The sequence below is a fragment of the Rhinatrema bivittatum genome, chromosome 2, assembly GCF_901001135.1.
Source record: "Rhinatrema bivittatum chromosome 2, aRhiBiv1.1, whole genome shotgun sequence".
Classification (NCBI taxonomy): Eukaryota; Metazoa; Chordata; class Amphibia; order Gymnophiona; family Rhinatrematidae; genus Rhinatrema; species Rhinatrema bivittatum.
The window spans coordinates 355628005-355644519 of NC_042616.1; the positions used below are offsets into that span (position 1 = coordinate 355628005).

General features: G+C 49.0%; 1 protein-coding gene across 1 annotated transcript in view; it reads left to right on the forward strand.

Annotated features, from left to right (window-relative positions):
- Positions 1 to 16515, forward strand: part of ANKS6 (ankyrin repeat and sterile alpha motif domain containing 6) — a 705076-nt gene that overhangs the window by 543455 nt on the left and 145106 nt on the right. The window contains 1 exon segment of the mRNA XM_029589918.1: positions 15999 to 16066. Within this exon segment, the coding sequence (XP_029445778.1) occupies positions 15999 to 16066 (68 nt within the window).

Below are 16515 nucleotides of genomic sequence, written 5' to 3' on the forward strand. Positions count from 1 at the left end.
AGTAACTGCCGTAACAAGCCAGCTACTCCCCCCTTTGTGAGTGCAGATCCTTTATTCCACATTTCCTCTTGCTGTTGAAGCTAGAACGATGTTGGAGTCACAGTAAGCATGTGTACGTTTATTGAATAAGGGTATTGTCTCCAGGCAGTAGCCATCATTCTGGTGAGTCACCCACTCTTCATTGGCGGCCTCTTGACTTTATGGATCCACAGTGTTTATCCCACGCCCCTTTGAAGTCCTTCACAGTTCTGGTCTTCACCACATCCTCCGGAAGGGCATTCCAGGCATCCACCACCCTCTCCGTGAAGAAATACTTCCTAACATTGGTTCTGAATCTTCCTCCCTGGAGCTTCAAATCGTGACCCCTGGTTCTGCTGATTTTTTTCCTACGGAAAAGGTTTGTCGTTGTCTTTAGATCATTAAAACCTTTCAAGTATCTGAAAGTCTGTATCATATCGCCTCTGCTCCTCCTTTCCTCCAGGGTGTACATATTTAGATTCTTCAATCTCTCCTCGTACGTCATCCGATGAAGATCCTCCACCTTCCTGGTCGCCCTTCTCTGTACCGCTTCCATCTTGTCTTTGTCTCTTTGTAGATACGGTCTCCAGAACTGAACACAGTACTCCAGGTGAGGCCTCACCAAGGACCTGTACAAGGGAATAAACACTTCCCTTTTCTTACTCGATATTCCTCTCTCTATGCAGCCCAGCATTCTTCTGGCTTTTGCTATAGCCTTGTCGCATTGTTTCGCAGACTTCATATCATTAGACACTATCACCCCAAGGTCCCTCTCCTGTTCCGTGCACATCAGCCTTTCCCCCCCCATCGAATACAGTTCATTCGGGTTTCCACTCCCCATATGCATGACTTTGCACTTCTTGGCATTGAATCTCAGCTGCCATATCTTCGACCACTCTTCCAGTTTCCTTAGATCCCGTCTCATTCTCTCCACTCCTTCCGGCGTGTCCACTCTGTTGCAGATCTTAGTGTCATCCGCGAAAAGACAAACCTTGCCTTCTATCCCGTCCGCAATGTCGCTCACAAAGATATTGAACAGGACCGGTCCCAACACCGATCCTTGCGGTACACCACTTAAAACTGCTCTCTCTTCAGAGAAGGTTCCATTTACCATCACACATTGTCTTCTGTCCGTCAACCAATTTGCAATCCAGGTCACCACCTCGGCACTCACTCCCAAGCTTCTCGTTTTATTCACCAATCTCCTGTGCGGAACCGTGTCAAAAGCTTTGCTGAAATCCAAGTATATGATATCAAGCGCTCTTCCTCGATCCAATTCCTTGGTTACCCAGTCAAAAAAGTCAATCAGATTTGTCTGACAGGATCTTCCCCTGGTGAATCCATGTTGCCTCTGGTCCATCAATTCTCCGGACTGTAGATAGTTCACTATTCTCTCTTTCAGCAGTGACTCCATTACTTTTCCCACCACCGAAGTGAGGCTGACAGGTCTGTAGTTGCCAGCCTCCTCCCTGTTCCCACTCTTGTGAAGCGGGACCACCACCGCTCTTCTCCAATCACTCGGCACCACTCCCGTTTCTAGGGATCTATTGAACAGGTCACACAGCGGAGCCGCCAGAACATCTCTGAGCTCCCTCAATATCCTTGGATGAATCCCATCAGGCCCCATGGCTTTGTCCACTTTCAGGTTCTTTAGCTCTTCCCACACATTTTCTACTGTAAAAGGATTTTCATCTATTCCACTTCCCACCAGTTTTTTGTTGTGTAGAGATGGTCCTTCTCCAGGGTCTTCTTTAGTGAACACAGAGCTGAAGTATTCGTTTAATATTTCTGCCATTTCTTCGTCTCCCTCCACACATTGATCATTACCACCTTTCAATTTCACTATACCACTTTGGATCTTTCTCTTTTCGCTGATGTATCTGAAAAATGTTTTGTCTCCATTTTTTATCTCCTTGGCAATCCTCTCTAAGGATTGCCAAGGAGCAATTAAGCGCATATTCTTTAGCGCTGCATTCGCAAGTCGCAATGGAACACTCAAACGCCCCGGCGTCTCCTGCGGGCGGCGCCTCCAGATTCCGGCGTGAAAGCTCTCGGCCTCTGCTCAGCATGCCAGCTTAGGGCCACACACAGCGAGGAGCCAGACTCCCTTTGTGCCCAATGTGAGGAGGCCGTGGGAGCCTCAGGCCAGGACCAGTCTCAACCGAGGTTCGTCGACAGTTCCCCAGGGGCCACCCCGGATCTAGCAGGCAGTCTCTAACAACCTGGAATTCCGGGGGACCTGGTACCCCGACGACTAGAGACCACCTCCATTTCCTGGGTGGATCTGTTTAAGGGGATCCATGCCTTTGTACAGATGCAATCAGCTTCCCGTCCAGGCCCTGCTGCTGCTCCAGCTGATCCTGCCCCTGGACCTTCGCACCCTTATCGTGGGCACCCGCCTCCGGGCAGTCCCGGTTCATGCGGACCCTGATGTTTCAGAGGACGAGTCCGAACCCCCCCCCCCCCCCCGAGGAGGGGGAACTTCCCTCGGGGATTGAGCCATATCGAACCATGAGGTGGTTCTTTCCCAAGGAAGATCTCTCTGACCTGGTATCTCAGTGCCTGGCGGAGTTGGCTATTACAGGCCCCAGCACTACGGTGCCATCTACTCAGAACCCTCTGCTGGAAGGTCTTCGTCCTACAGCCTGCCATTTTCCCTTCTTGCAAGCAGCACAGCAACTGATAGATTTGGAATGGGCTGCACCAGTGGACTCATTCAAAGGGGGTCGGGTCCTGACGGGCATGTACCCCCTGGATCCGGCAATCAAGGAGATGCTGGCGTGCCCTCAGGTGGACGCCTTGGTTAGCGCTGTGGTCAAGCGCACTACCATTCCAGTTGAGGGGGGGGGGGGGGGGGTCCTCAAGGAGCCTCATGACCGGCGACTGGACGCCATCCTGAAACAGACCTTTGAGGTGGCAGTTCTATCTTTGCAGATCGCAACCTGCTGCACAGTGGTGACGCGTTCCTGTTTGTCACAGGTCAGGAACAATGCTCCGGCAGCGGACATGGAGTCAGCTCTCTCGTTCCTCACGGATGCCACATCTGACCTAGTCCGTACGACAGCCAAGGGGGTCTCATCTTCTGTAGCTGCCAGGAGGCAGCTCTGGATACGGAATTGGTCAGCCGATGCTCCTTCTATGACACGCCTCAACAGAATGCCCTTTAAGGGCTCTTTCCTGTTCGGCAGCGACCTTGATAAACTGGCCGGCACATGGGGCGCCTCTCCAGTACCTCGACTGCCGGAAGACAGGTTCAAGAGGAACCAGCGCGCCTTTCCAAGGCCATCCAGAGGCAGAAGCTCCCAACACTTCACTCCCTATAGGAGTCGTTACCAGGCACCTTGTCCTCAGGCCAGGAACCAGCCCTTTCGGACAAGCAGCATAAGAGGGGAGCCAGCTCGGGTTCAGAGCCCGGCCGCGCCTCCCAATGAGAATCAGCCGATACATCCGGGGGACGGAGCCATAGGGGGCAGGTTAACCCTCTTCTACCCCAGATGGGTCGAGATTACGTCGGATCAGTGGGTCCTCGCCAGCATCCGAGAGGGGTATTATCTGGACTTCCATCATCTCCCTCCGGACAGGTTTGTGGAATCTCTGTGTCCATTCCACAAGAAGGCAGCATTGGAAGCTACCCTGGCGAGGCTCCTGTCCTTGAAAGCCATAGTCCCAGTACCTGCATGGGAAATGGATTCTGGACATTATTCCATTTATTTCATGGTACCCAAGAAAGAGGGCACTTTCCGGCCCGTACAGGACCTCAAGTCAGTCAACCGATACTTAAGGGTCCCGAGGTTTCGCATGGAAACTCTGTGCTCAGTCAAGACCGCAGTACAGCCAGGAAAATTCCTCACGGCCTTAAACTTTTCAGAAGCCTACCTGCATATCCCGATCCATCCGGATCATCAGCGCTACTTACGCTTCAAGGTTCTGGGACGCCACTTCCAATTCCGGGCTTTGCCCTTCGGGCTAGCCACGGCACCGCGGACCTTCACCAAGGTGATCGTAGTGGTAGCAGCGGCGCTCAGACGGGAAGGAATCCTGGTCCATCCCTACCTCGACGATTGGCTGATCAGGGCGAAATCACGAGAGGAGAGCCATCGGGCAACCAACAGAGTGATCGCCCTTCTGGAAAGCCTGGGATGGGTAGTCAACCTAAACAAGAGTTGCCTACAGCCTTCCCAATCACTGGAATATCTGGGAGTCCAGTTCGACACCCAGGCAGACAAAGTCAGTCTCACCACCAAGAGAAGGTTAAAACTTCAGACGTGTCTCCGGTCCTTGATGGGAGCCAGCCGGCCCATAGCTTGGGATTATCTGCAGGTTCTCGGCCTCATGGCATCCACCCTGGAAGTGATACCCTGGGCAAGGGCCCATATGAGACCTCTGCAATGTTCCCTGCTCTCTCGCTGGAGCCCTCTCTTCCGGAATTACTCCGTGCATCTACCTCTGCCAGCCAGAGTGCGGACCCAGTTACGGTGGTGGTTGCAGTCCAACCACACGAGCAGGGGGTCGAAGATGTCCTCCCCCACGTGGATTCTGCTCACCACAGATGCCAGCCTGAGCGGATGGGGAGCACACTGCGAAGAACTCACCGCACAAGGGCGGTGGAACAGAGAAGAGTCAGGGTGGAACATCAACTGTCTAGAGGCACGGGCAGTCCGGTTAGCCTGCCTGCAATTTGCTTACAGACTGTGGAACCGGGCAGTCAGAGTGATGTCCAACAACGTCACCATGGTGGCAGATATCAACCGTCAGGGCGGAACCAGAAGCAGACAGGTGTCCCTAGAGATAGCCCCGCTGATGGCTTGGGCAGAGGCGAATCTTCAGGACATCTCTGCCGTCCACATTGCCTGGAGGGACAACACCACGGCAGACTTCCTCAGCAGAGAGAGCCTAAATCCGGGGGAATGGCAGCTGTCGCCCACAGCCTTCCAGATGATTGTGGATCACTGGGGGACTCTGGACATGGACTTACTAGCGGACAGGTCCAATGCCCAAGTACCCAGATACTTCAGCCGCAAGCGAGATCCGTTCTCTTACGGGATCGATGCCCTGATTCAGCCATGGCCTCCAGGGACCCTGCTATACGCTTTTCCTCCGTGGCCCCTGCTGGGCACCCTTATCCACAAGATTCAGAAGCACCGGGGCCTAGTTCTTCTAGTGGCACCAGACTGGCCAAGAAGACCCTGGTACGCGGACATGAGAAGACTACTGGCAGGGGAGCCACTTCCCCTGCCTCCTCTCAGGGACCTCCTACGTCAGGGTCCCATCCTCCATGAGGATCCGGCTCAATTCTCTCTTACTGGCCATTGAGAGGGCTAGGCTGAAGAAAAGAGGTTACTCGGAGCCGGTGATAGATACACTCCTCCGAGCTCGCACGTTTTCCACATCCCTCACCTACGTAAGGATCTGGAGAGTATTTGAAGCCTGGTGCGACACTCACGGCACCAATCCCTATTGTTTTGGATTTCCTGCAGGATGGGCTTCAGAAGGGTCTCTCCCTCAGCTCCATCAAGGTCCAAGTGGCTGCGCTGTCTTGCTATGGTCCCCGGAGGGATGGCAAGACTATTGCCACGCACCCAGATGTTTCCCGCTTCCTGAAAGGAGTAAAGCACATTCGTCCGCCACTGAAGTGGCCAGTGCCCCTGTGGAACCTCAACATAGTTTTGGATTTCCTCGCGGGATCCACCTTCAGACCTGTCTCTCCGTTCTCTCACTTTGAAGATGGTGTTCCTGCTGGCAGTGTGTTCAGCACGCCGCATTTCGGAACTACAAGCGCTGTCCTGCCGTGATCCCTTTCTTAGAATCACTCCAGAAGCTATCCATCTTCGCACGGTTCCATCCTTCTTGCCTAAGGAAGTCTCACAATTTCACCTCAACCAGACCATATCCTTGCCAACCACGGCGGGTTTGAAGAAATCAGAAGAAGGGCGTTTGTTACGCCATCTCGACATCGGCAGATTGCTGCCCAGATATCTGGAAATGACAGAAACAGTACAAAAGACGGACCATCTGTTCGTCCTTCACAGTGGCAAGAAACAAGGAGAAGCGGCCTCTCGGCCCACCATCGCCCACTGAATTAAAGAAGTTATCAGAGCGGCCTACGTAGAGGCTGGGAACTCACCACCTCTACAAGTCAAGGCTCATTCTACCAGAGCCCAAGCAGCATCTTGGGCAGAATCTAGGATGCTGTCACCCGCAGAAATATGTAAAGCGGCGACATGGTCCTCCCTCCATATCTTCTCCAGGTTTTATCGTCTGGATGTCCAGGCCAGGGAGGTCACAGCATTTGCGAGGGCGGTCCTCAGGCAGCCTCCCGCCCGCTTCGGGAGTAGCTTTTGTACATCCCACTTGTTCTGAGTCCATCTGGCTACACGCTAGGAAATGTTGAGATTACTTACCTGATAATCTCGTTTTCCTTAGTGTAGACAGATTGGCTCAGCATCCTGCCCGGCTGCCGGTATACATGGGTTTCACCGATTCAAGGTAAGCCATGTCATTTTCTTACATAAGAGCGTCCCCTTTGCCAGGTGTCGACGCCTTCCGGTTGGGAATGCTGGCGGTCTCCAGCTCCTATCAATCGGTCAGGGGAATCCTGTTTCACTATTTCATTGATCGTCAGTACACATATATCCATAACAGCTTTTGCAAGGAAGATTACTGAATTGTCTCACTTCCTGTAGGGGTATATGTACCCGTGCTGACGTCAGATCCGTCTCCAACTGCTAGCACGAGCACACTATACCCACTTGTTCTGAGTCCATCTGTCTACACTAAGGAAAATGAGATTATCAGGTAAGTAATCTCAACAATAAGGAACATAAGACATATTGTGTCACAGCAAGGGTCCATCAGGTGTTTTTGTAACAGACCAACCACATCCTCAGCTTTTACAAAAGAACAGTTGCAAACAGACCCAGAACTAAAGGGCTGCATCTGGATACATAATATCTAAGGAACATAAGACATGCCATACTGGGCCAGACCCAGGTGTTTTCTAAAGACCAACCACATCCTCAGCTTATAACAGCTGTGTGGCTGCTGAGTTACAAAAGAATATGTTGCAAACAGACCCGGAACTAAAGAACTGTAGGGTTATTTAAAGACGCAAAATTAATGAATATTCAACTGTAAAAGTCTGTCACTGACGTCCAATGCCAGGGTATCCTAATAGCCCAAAAATTGGACATGACTTTGACAGATTTCAATGGAAATTTAAAAGGAAAGAGTCATTTCCTAACCTCTGCCTGCTCCATGCAGTCTGCATGATCCTCCGGTCTTCTGTTGTTGGCAGGGTTATTTGCTATTGCCTGTGTAGTTGCCCTAATTCTTCCTCGCAGATGCAAGAAAAAGGTCAACATGACAAGAAAATAGTATCCATTAGAAAAACAGAAACCCTCAGGAACCGCCAGCTATCAGCACAATAATGCCAGTGTAAAGCAGGCGCAAAATTTCAAACGCAAAAAAACTCGCTAAAGACGCACAAAATTTCAGTGTGCATTACTGTATCGGGTACTAATACCTAATTGACGCATTTAAATAAGATTTTCATCCCATTGGCGCTATTCCCTATGTGCAGATTTTCCAGGTGTGTTATAGACCCGTAAAACCAGATGTTGCATATGCGTTCCCTCTGTGCTCAAAAAATGTGCATTCAACCGCGCGCTCGCCGGACCCAGAATGCCTTAAAGGACTGGCTTCCAGTTACCTGACTCAATCGTAAGGCACAGCTCAGAAGGAATCCTGGTCCCAGGGTGTTTCCCTTAGTAGGGAAATAAGAAATTAGGCCCATATAGTCCCAGGGGAGCCCCAGAGATTAGAAAAAAGCACTAGAATTGCCAATTTGATTGCTGTGACTTTTCTGTAAAGATTGCTGAGATAAGTTCTTTTATGCTTGTTTCATTTTTTTGTAAATAATAAAAGTTGCAGAAGAATGGCCAGAGTCTAGACTCCTCTGTCCTCCAGTGCATTCCCCCAATCTTTGGCTACTCCCACAGCTTTACAGGGACACTCCATGAGTTAGTAAATAGCACATTTAAAACAAATCAGAGAAAATAATTTTTTCACTCAATGTGCAATTAAACTATAGAACTCTTTACTGGAGGATGTAGTAAAGGCATTTAGCATAACCTGGTTTAAAGAAGGTTTGGACTAATTCTTGGAGGGAAAGTCCATTAACAGTTATGAATCAATAGACTTGGGGATGTCTACTACTTATCCCTAGGTGTTGGCAATATGGGATCTATGCACTATTTAGGATCTTGCCAGATACTTCTGACCTGGATTGGCCACTGTTGGAAATAGGGTAAAGTGCTCTTTGGACCCTTGGTTTGACCCAGTATGATGATAGTTATGTTTTTCCTCCAAGTTTTCTGGATTTGAGCTCATTAGCTTAATTGCATAACTTAATCATATCATGGAAATGTGGGAGCTGCCGCACATGTTCAGAGGTGTTTTTATTGGAAAGCTCTAGTAAAGAGTTGTCAGTGCTGTCAGATGAGGTCACTTTTCCAGACTTGTATATTATGCGCAATCAGCAATACTGGCCAGAGTGATTTACAACATAAAATAAATATAAAATCTTAAAACATTCATATAATATATTGCAAGTCACACTTACCTGTGTGACTTGTGACCTGCATTTGGCGAACACATAAGTAATCAACTTAGCTGGCTTTGAAGCAGAGGAAGGTGCATTCCACCATTAACACAGAGTTTCACTTCATTATTGTTTGGAGATATTTGTGTGCTGTACAGTTGTGCTCTTAAGTTTACAAACCGTGGCAGAATTTGTAAGATATGAGTGATCAGACAAAACATGTTGTTTTTAATGTGTTTAAAATTAAACTATTGTACATCACAGAACAGCACAATCATTAAAGAAACCATAGCAATAAGGGAAATAATAAAATAGTCCTGTTCAAAAGTTTGCATACCCTTAGTTCATAATATCGTGTTTTGCCCCCTTTTGCATCAATGAAGGCTTGTAGTCTGTGATAGTTTTGAATGAGACCCTTTATTTTCTCATGATAAAGCTGCCCATTCCTCTTAGGAAAAAACCTCCAGATTCTGATGTCTAACATGAATTGCATGTTTGAGTTCTCCCCAGTAGACACTGATGGCCACTCTAGAACCTTCACGTTTTTCTGCTGCAGTCACTGAAGGGTCAACTTGGCCGTAGGTTTCGGATCATTGTCATGTTGGCAAGTCCAAGGATGCCCCATGCACAGATTCTCCTCCAATATTTTCTGATAATATGCTGCATTCATCCTGCCATCAATTTTGACTAAATTCCCTGTGCTGCTGTAGCTCACACCTCCCCAAAACATCAGAGATCCACCTCCATGGGTGACGGTAGAGATGGTGTGCTTCTATTCATAGCATTTATGGTTGTGAACATAAAGATCAATTTTGGTTTCATCACTCTAAATTATTTTGTTCCAGAAGTTTTGAGGCTTCTCTAGGTGCTTTTTGGCATATTGTAAGCCGATTGTTTTGTGGCATTGGTGCAGCAATAGCTTTTTTTCTAGCAACTCTACCATGCAGCCCATTTTTGTTCAAGTATCTCCTTATTGTGCATGCTGAAATACCCACATCAGTTTGTTTCAGGGAAGCCTGTATTTCAGTAGAAAGTGCTTGTGGATTTTTCTTTGCATCCTGATAAATTTTCCTGGCAGTTTCTTACATGGTCTACCTGACCTAACAGAACTGATAATTCTCCACTTTTATAACAGAGTTTGAATGGTACTGATTGACATTTTCAAATCTTTGGATATCTTTTTATATCCTTTTCCTGATTTATAAAGTTGAACTACTTTAGCTTGCACATCCTTTGACAGTTCTTTTGCTTTCCCCTTACTACAGTAACCACAAATTCAATGCAGCCCTGGATGAAATGCACAAGATTTTCTCTAGAGCTAAGAAACTTATTGACACAGACACTAAATACAATCAAACAAGGCACAGGTGTGGATACCTACCCTTCATTGCCATCTCAACCTGTGAGTGTCAACATTCAAGGGTATGCAAATTTTTGAACAGGAATATTTTATTTCCCTTATTGCTATGGTTTGTTTAATGATTGTGCTGTTCTGTGATGCATAATAGTTTAATTTGAAACACAATAAAAATAATAGCCATGGTATTTTGTCTAATCACTCGTGTTTTCTTAAAATGCTACATACTTTACAAATTCTGCCAGGGGTATGTAAACCTATGAGCACAAGTGTATATACTGAAAGTCTGCTTTATTCAGACTTTCACTTCATCTGAAATATGTAATTTTGGATTGGCAATCATTGTACACTGCATCAATATTGAATGGTCACCTCCATTATGCAGTATACTATATTTATTTATTTATTTATTTAACAACTTTTTAATATACCGACGTTCGTATGGCACATCACGCCGGTTTACAAGTAACTCAAAAGGAGGAAATTACAATGAACAGGGGAAGGGGGGTGGGAGCAGGCGAGAAAGAGGTGAGGGGTGAGGGAGACAGGAGAGGAGGGAAAAGATAGGTAGCATGGAATGGAGAATAAAAGAACAACTGTTAAAATAGCAGGAACTTATTTACAGAAGGATCTATTTACAGTGGTTGCAACTAAAGTAAGATTGTTTACCTCAGTTTAACTGTATAATTTTGTAAATTGCAGTACGATAAAGGGAGGGGCGGAGGGGGGATGGCAATGAGATATTGCCTTAGGATAAGGGGGGAGGGGGGGAGTAGACAAGGAGAGGGGTACTAGGGGTGCATCTAGGTTTGGTTGGTTTCAGGATAGGCCTTTCTGAAAAGCCAAGTTTTTATACCTTTTTTGAAGGTGGCCAGGCAGGGTTCAAGGCGGAGAAAGGTGGGAAGGGAGTTCCAGAGTGTAGGGCCCGCTATGGTAAAGGCCCTTTCTCTCGTGGAGGTGAGGTGAGCAATTTTGAGGGAGGGGGTCTGTAGGGTACCTGCGAGGGAGGATCTGGTTGGACGGTTGGTTATGCGGAAGTGAGGCGAGTCCTTGAGCCAGGGGTTGGTTCTGTAGAGCAGATTGTGCAGGATGGTGAGGGTTTTATACTGTATACGGAAGGTGATGGGTAACCAGTGGAGGTCCTTAAGTATGGGGGTGATGTGGTCTCTTTTTCGGGTGTTAGTTAAAATTCTCGCCATGGCGTTCTGTAGGATTTGTAGGGGTTTGATGGTGGACCTATAGTTTTGGCAAGAGTTGGACCTATAGTATTTTTCTCAGGGACTAACTCTATGCTAAAAGAGTAGCTTAGTTGGGTTAGAGCAGCAGGCTCTAACCCAACCATATTCAAATCCCGTTGCCACTCCTTGTGACCTTGCTTAAGTCTTTTTTTTTTTTTTTTTTTTTTTTTTACTCACCGTTGCCTTTAATGTGGGCATGCAGGACCTCACTCGCTCGCAACCACCCCCTTACAATCAAATAATCACAGACACATTTCATTGTGGGTAAAACAAGGCCGCAGCTTTAATCATCCAGTGGTCCGAGCTTATATCATATCATTAACACAAACAACTAGGACTTTGGTATTGCCCACCCCCCACCAGACTATCCGCCACCTTCCGGCAGGATAGCCTAACCAGCCTCTCTGTTCGCTCTTTGGCCCCCACACGCCAGGTTCCGACTCCCGCCACACTCTCCTGCAAGGAGCCAACCCGGGTGGACTCCCGCCTCCAACTTGCAAGGAGTCTGGCCAAGCAGCCCCCGCCTCATCCGGCAAGGAGCCAAACCCTGACAACAGCCCTCAGTTGTCAACCACTGTCGGCTTTACCAAAATCCAAATAACTTAACCAATATAATTGAACAGTTATGGCTCGGACCAACCGCCACAGGCACAGGCATAACATGCCCTGTGACCCCCAAAGATGCGGCCTCGCTTTATAGAGGAAATAACTCCTCTAAGACCTCCTGAATGGAATTCAGGAACAAGTCTAATCCTAGAAAGGACAGGTGAACCCCATCATCTCGGAACAAACCTGTTACCTTACCCCATGACCAGTCATACTTAATATGCCGACCACCCAATCGCTCCGGCCAAGCCAGATAACCCGAACCCCCCTCCGTTGTAAGTCCAAGTGAGGGCCGTAAGGACGGCCGCAGGCATGTCTGTGACCCCAATAAGTAAACGAATGACCAATAATCCACACCATCATGGTCTCAGACGCAGCACCTGCAAAGAAACTAGAGTTAGCAGAGATCAATCATGCCCAGCATCTGGGCGAACATAACTCTTATAGGCTCCGGACCGCTATAGAACAACCCATAGGCATACACTTATCAAAGTAAAACTGCTGCTGAAAGCGGAACCCTAACAGGTGAAAACTATCCGGATGAACCGGCAACAAACGAAATGCCGCTTCTATGTCCGCCTTCGCCATCAAAGCCCCTGGCCCACACTGCCGAACTATTCGCACTGCAGAGTCAAAAGATGCGTATCGCACCGTGCATAATTCCCTCGGGATACCATCATTCACAGACCTCCCTTCGGGGAAAGACAAATTATGAATTAATCTGAACTTGCCCGGATCCTTTTTTGGAATCACAGCTAAAGGCGATAGGACCAAATCACGGAACGGAGTCACATTAAAGGGACCTGCAATACGGCCTAGCCCAATTTCCCCCAGCAATTTTTCTTTTACCACCGCTATCATACGCCGAACCGACGGGCAATTGACCCCACCCCCAACTTCCCCCTTTCCTTGAAACGGTATTTTAAAACCATAACGAAAACCCTGATCTAACAACCCCGCCACCTCTGTACGCGGGTACAGCCGTAACCATGGCAACATCGCGGTTATTCTAATAGGTGTCGGTGCTCGCTCAAAGACCCGGTCTACTCGCGCCTTTTGCAGGCTGTGCTGTGGCCGGTCCGTCCCCTTGACGCTTAGAACACTTGGACACTGGGTGACCCGCTCCACACCCGGAACAAGCGTGCCGGAACTTACAGTCCGGGAAAATACACGTGGAGCGATTAAATCTCCAACACACATCGCTGCGTCCCGCGCCCCCTTTTCCTGCACTACTGCCGGGCACATCCCTCCGAAAGGACCGCCCAGGCCCAGTCCCTGCCACTAACCCCTGCCCCATACTACCTGAGGACGATTTTGCGGCCATCTGCATTAGCCAGAGTCCAACATCCTGAGTACCCCAAGATATAAACTTATTTTCTTCCATGCGATCCCGGAATCGCTCATCATAATTAAGCCAGGACCAACCTTCGTAAGTCTTACTGGCCACTAGTATTGCATCTGCATAAGATAACAGCGCTCCATACTGTGAAGGATCCTTCTTCCCCACTACACTTGCTAGCCGCAGAAAAGCCCTTGTCCAATTATGAATATTTCGGGCAACCTTGATCGGCACCCCTACGAATCGATCTCTCTTATCCCTCTTCTTTTTATCCTTACGCTTACCACGCCTGCCCTCCAGTAACTGGAAAATATCAATGAACTGCCTACGCCTAATTCGCCTGCGAATGGAACGCGGAACCTCCTCCCACAGCTCCGTAAAAGCCACCAAAGCCGGGGCACCACGGACTGTGGCCCCCCCGACTACTCCCCCCTGAACCGCTGCTCCCGAATCCGAAGAGGTATCAGAGGATGACGAAGAGGACGACGACGACGAGGACGAATCCGATGAACTAGAGCGCCCCCTCCTTCTCTTTTTCTTAGCCTTCCCAGACTTTGAAGACCCCCGTTTCCTATCCACCCCCCCGCCTTAGCACTTGGCAACACCTCGCTGCCGCCTGCGTCCCTGCCATCCTGCTTCCTCTCCTCCCTCTCTTCTGCCCCCCTTGCCCATGCAACGCCACCTCTGTCCTGTCTAGGGAAAATAAGAAACTCACCAGACTGCTCAGGCTCCACTGGCAGCACATCATCCATGTATAACTGCTCTCGCTGACCCCTGTCTGCCGTCACTGGCGCGTCATTACGCCAAGCCTCCCATTGAGATGGACCCGGTATTTCACCATCATCCTCTGCCCAATTCCCCTGTGGAAAGACAGCAGGAGCAGGAGACGGAACAGGAGCCGGCGCAATATCCCAATTTCTCTCCACCCCCAACCCCCCAAACTCCCCCAAAGTGCTCCCAAATCCCCCGCTCACAGACCTCTCCCTTCCAAGGTCACCTCTTCCCCTCCCGATTCCCCCCCCTCCATTAACACGCCGGCGAGAACCCCCACTCAATCTACGATTTCCTCTTTGCTCCACGCAGTGCCTGCTTAACCCCCCCATCATCCCCCTTGCCCGTTCAGGAACCAATGACGTGTCACTCACCCTCTCATCTCTCACAGCCGTGCCCCTCCCCAACACGCTACGGGCCCCCCTTGCCCTGCTCTCCCCTTAACCTCCCTAAAATTGCTCCCTTACTCCCCCGAGCGCGAAACCTAGTTTTGGATAAAGCTCCTATAGGCCCCGCACCCCCACCAAATGCACCTTCCTCAGGGCCAGCAAAGCGCTCCGCATCATCAGAAATCATTTCTGCAGCTATAATAGGCTCACAGCTCTTTGAAGCTGCCTTTCCAGTCTTCCCCTTAGCCCGGGGCCTCACAGCTCTACTACCCCTCCCCCTAACCACACCACGCTCTGCAGACCTCTCAATTAACAGCAACGGTGCCTCCCTTTCAATTCCCACGCCTCCTCTATCCGCCCCCCTAGCTATCGATTGTGCTCCTCCCCTCTCAGCAACGCCAAAGTCGCTCACCCACTCTGGGATCAGCACACCATCACCTGCTGCATCTTCCCCCGGCACCCATGCGGCTTCCTCGGACTCCAGGAACGCCGCTACGCCACCGTCGAGCTCCTCCTCCTCCCAATCTGGCCTCCGGCTATCCATAATGAAGTCAGCACACGAGCAACTTGTTGTTTTCAGCTGCACGAACTGCTTGCGATCCCCGAACAATCCCAAACGAACAACCACGGTAATTAAGATCGCGTGAACCTGCTGACCCCCTCTCGCTCGCCAGCTACCAACTAAAGCCCGCGTTACCACAATTGCTTAACCAGCAGTTTGAATTTCCCTCCCAGCCTATCCCACTCCTCCACGCTTACCCCTCCTACCCCCCCCCCGCTCCCATAGCCAATCCCTGAATTCCACGATCCTATGACACGCGCCTGCTATCCCCCCCCCCTTCCCCCCCGTCACGTACTCCGAGTCGCCGACCTACTCGCGTCCCCACGTCGCTTCACCCCCGCCTCTCCCACCTCCCCCCACTCCCCAACCACACGCGCCTCTGAAGTGGGCCTGCGCCCACATTACGCCGTCCAGCCGGACACGGGGTCCGGCTGGTCTTCCAAGGTACAAAACTTAGAATGTAAATTCTCTGGGGATAGGGAAATACCTACAGTACCTGAATGTAATTCACTTTGAAGTATCAAAGAGCAGAATATAAATCAAATACATCAAATAATTAAAATATAAAATGCTTTTAAAGAACAGTATCTGATGGAAGATGACACTCCTTATATTCTGCAGTTCAGTAGGCGAGGAATAGGAGGATGGCCTTTTTCCATGAAAGTTCCTAAGCCTCTCAGCTCTATACTAACAGCTGTTCTGGTGCCAATGTACAATATCTGTAGGCCAAGCTGAAACTATTGTTTTGCTGTTGGTTGACTTTCAGAGGTTCTAGCTTTAGTATTATATTTTGATTAATGCTATATAATATGGGCACTATTTTCAATAATATTCAAGAAACCATTTATTTAGCTTGATGTTAGTTAAAATAAAAATAAAAAGAATAGACTGGCTTGAAGAAAAGTAAAAGGCCTTGTTTGGGTTCATTTTGTATCCTCCATGCCAGTCTGGGGATTGATCCTGTGAAGAATCCTAATGATCAGTCCCATCTTTTATCTCTAGGTCACTAACTTCTTGCATCAGATACCTGGATATCATTTGATTTCTCAGTTTATTTAAACATTTATTTACTGGTGTAATTATAGAGATTGACTTGTGGTATCTATTTCTTTATTGAAGATGAGTTGTCTGGCATCCTTAAGAAATTGTCACTTGAGAAATACCAGCCTATTTTTGAGGAGCAGGAGGTAAGTGTTTCAGCATTTCTGTTATGATCCAGCCTGCTATGCAGCTTTCCTGCTACTAGACGGTCCCCATGTACATCTGTTCTTGCTCCTGTCATAGTCTCCATGGGCTCATGAGTCAATAGGGTTTGCACTATTTAACCCGCCTCTTGCTATACCTGATACCTTGTCATCGAGTCTAATCAGCTCCCTGCATGGCCCTGTTCTACCTTGTGCAGATCTATGGCCTCTGGTCCTTCCAGCTCTGCCTTTCTTAGCCTGTGAACTCTGGGCCTCCTAGTATTTCCCTTCCAGGTCTTTGGGTCTTAAGCTTAGTGGCCTGTGGGCCTTCTGAATTGCTGCCTTCAGGCCTCTGTGTTTTGTTCTGTTCTGTCTTGTCCTGTCTTTGGTATGGTCCTACCCTGCCTAGCCCTGTCCCTGATATGTGCTCCCTGTATTGCCAGTGCCTTGCT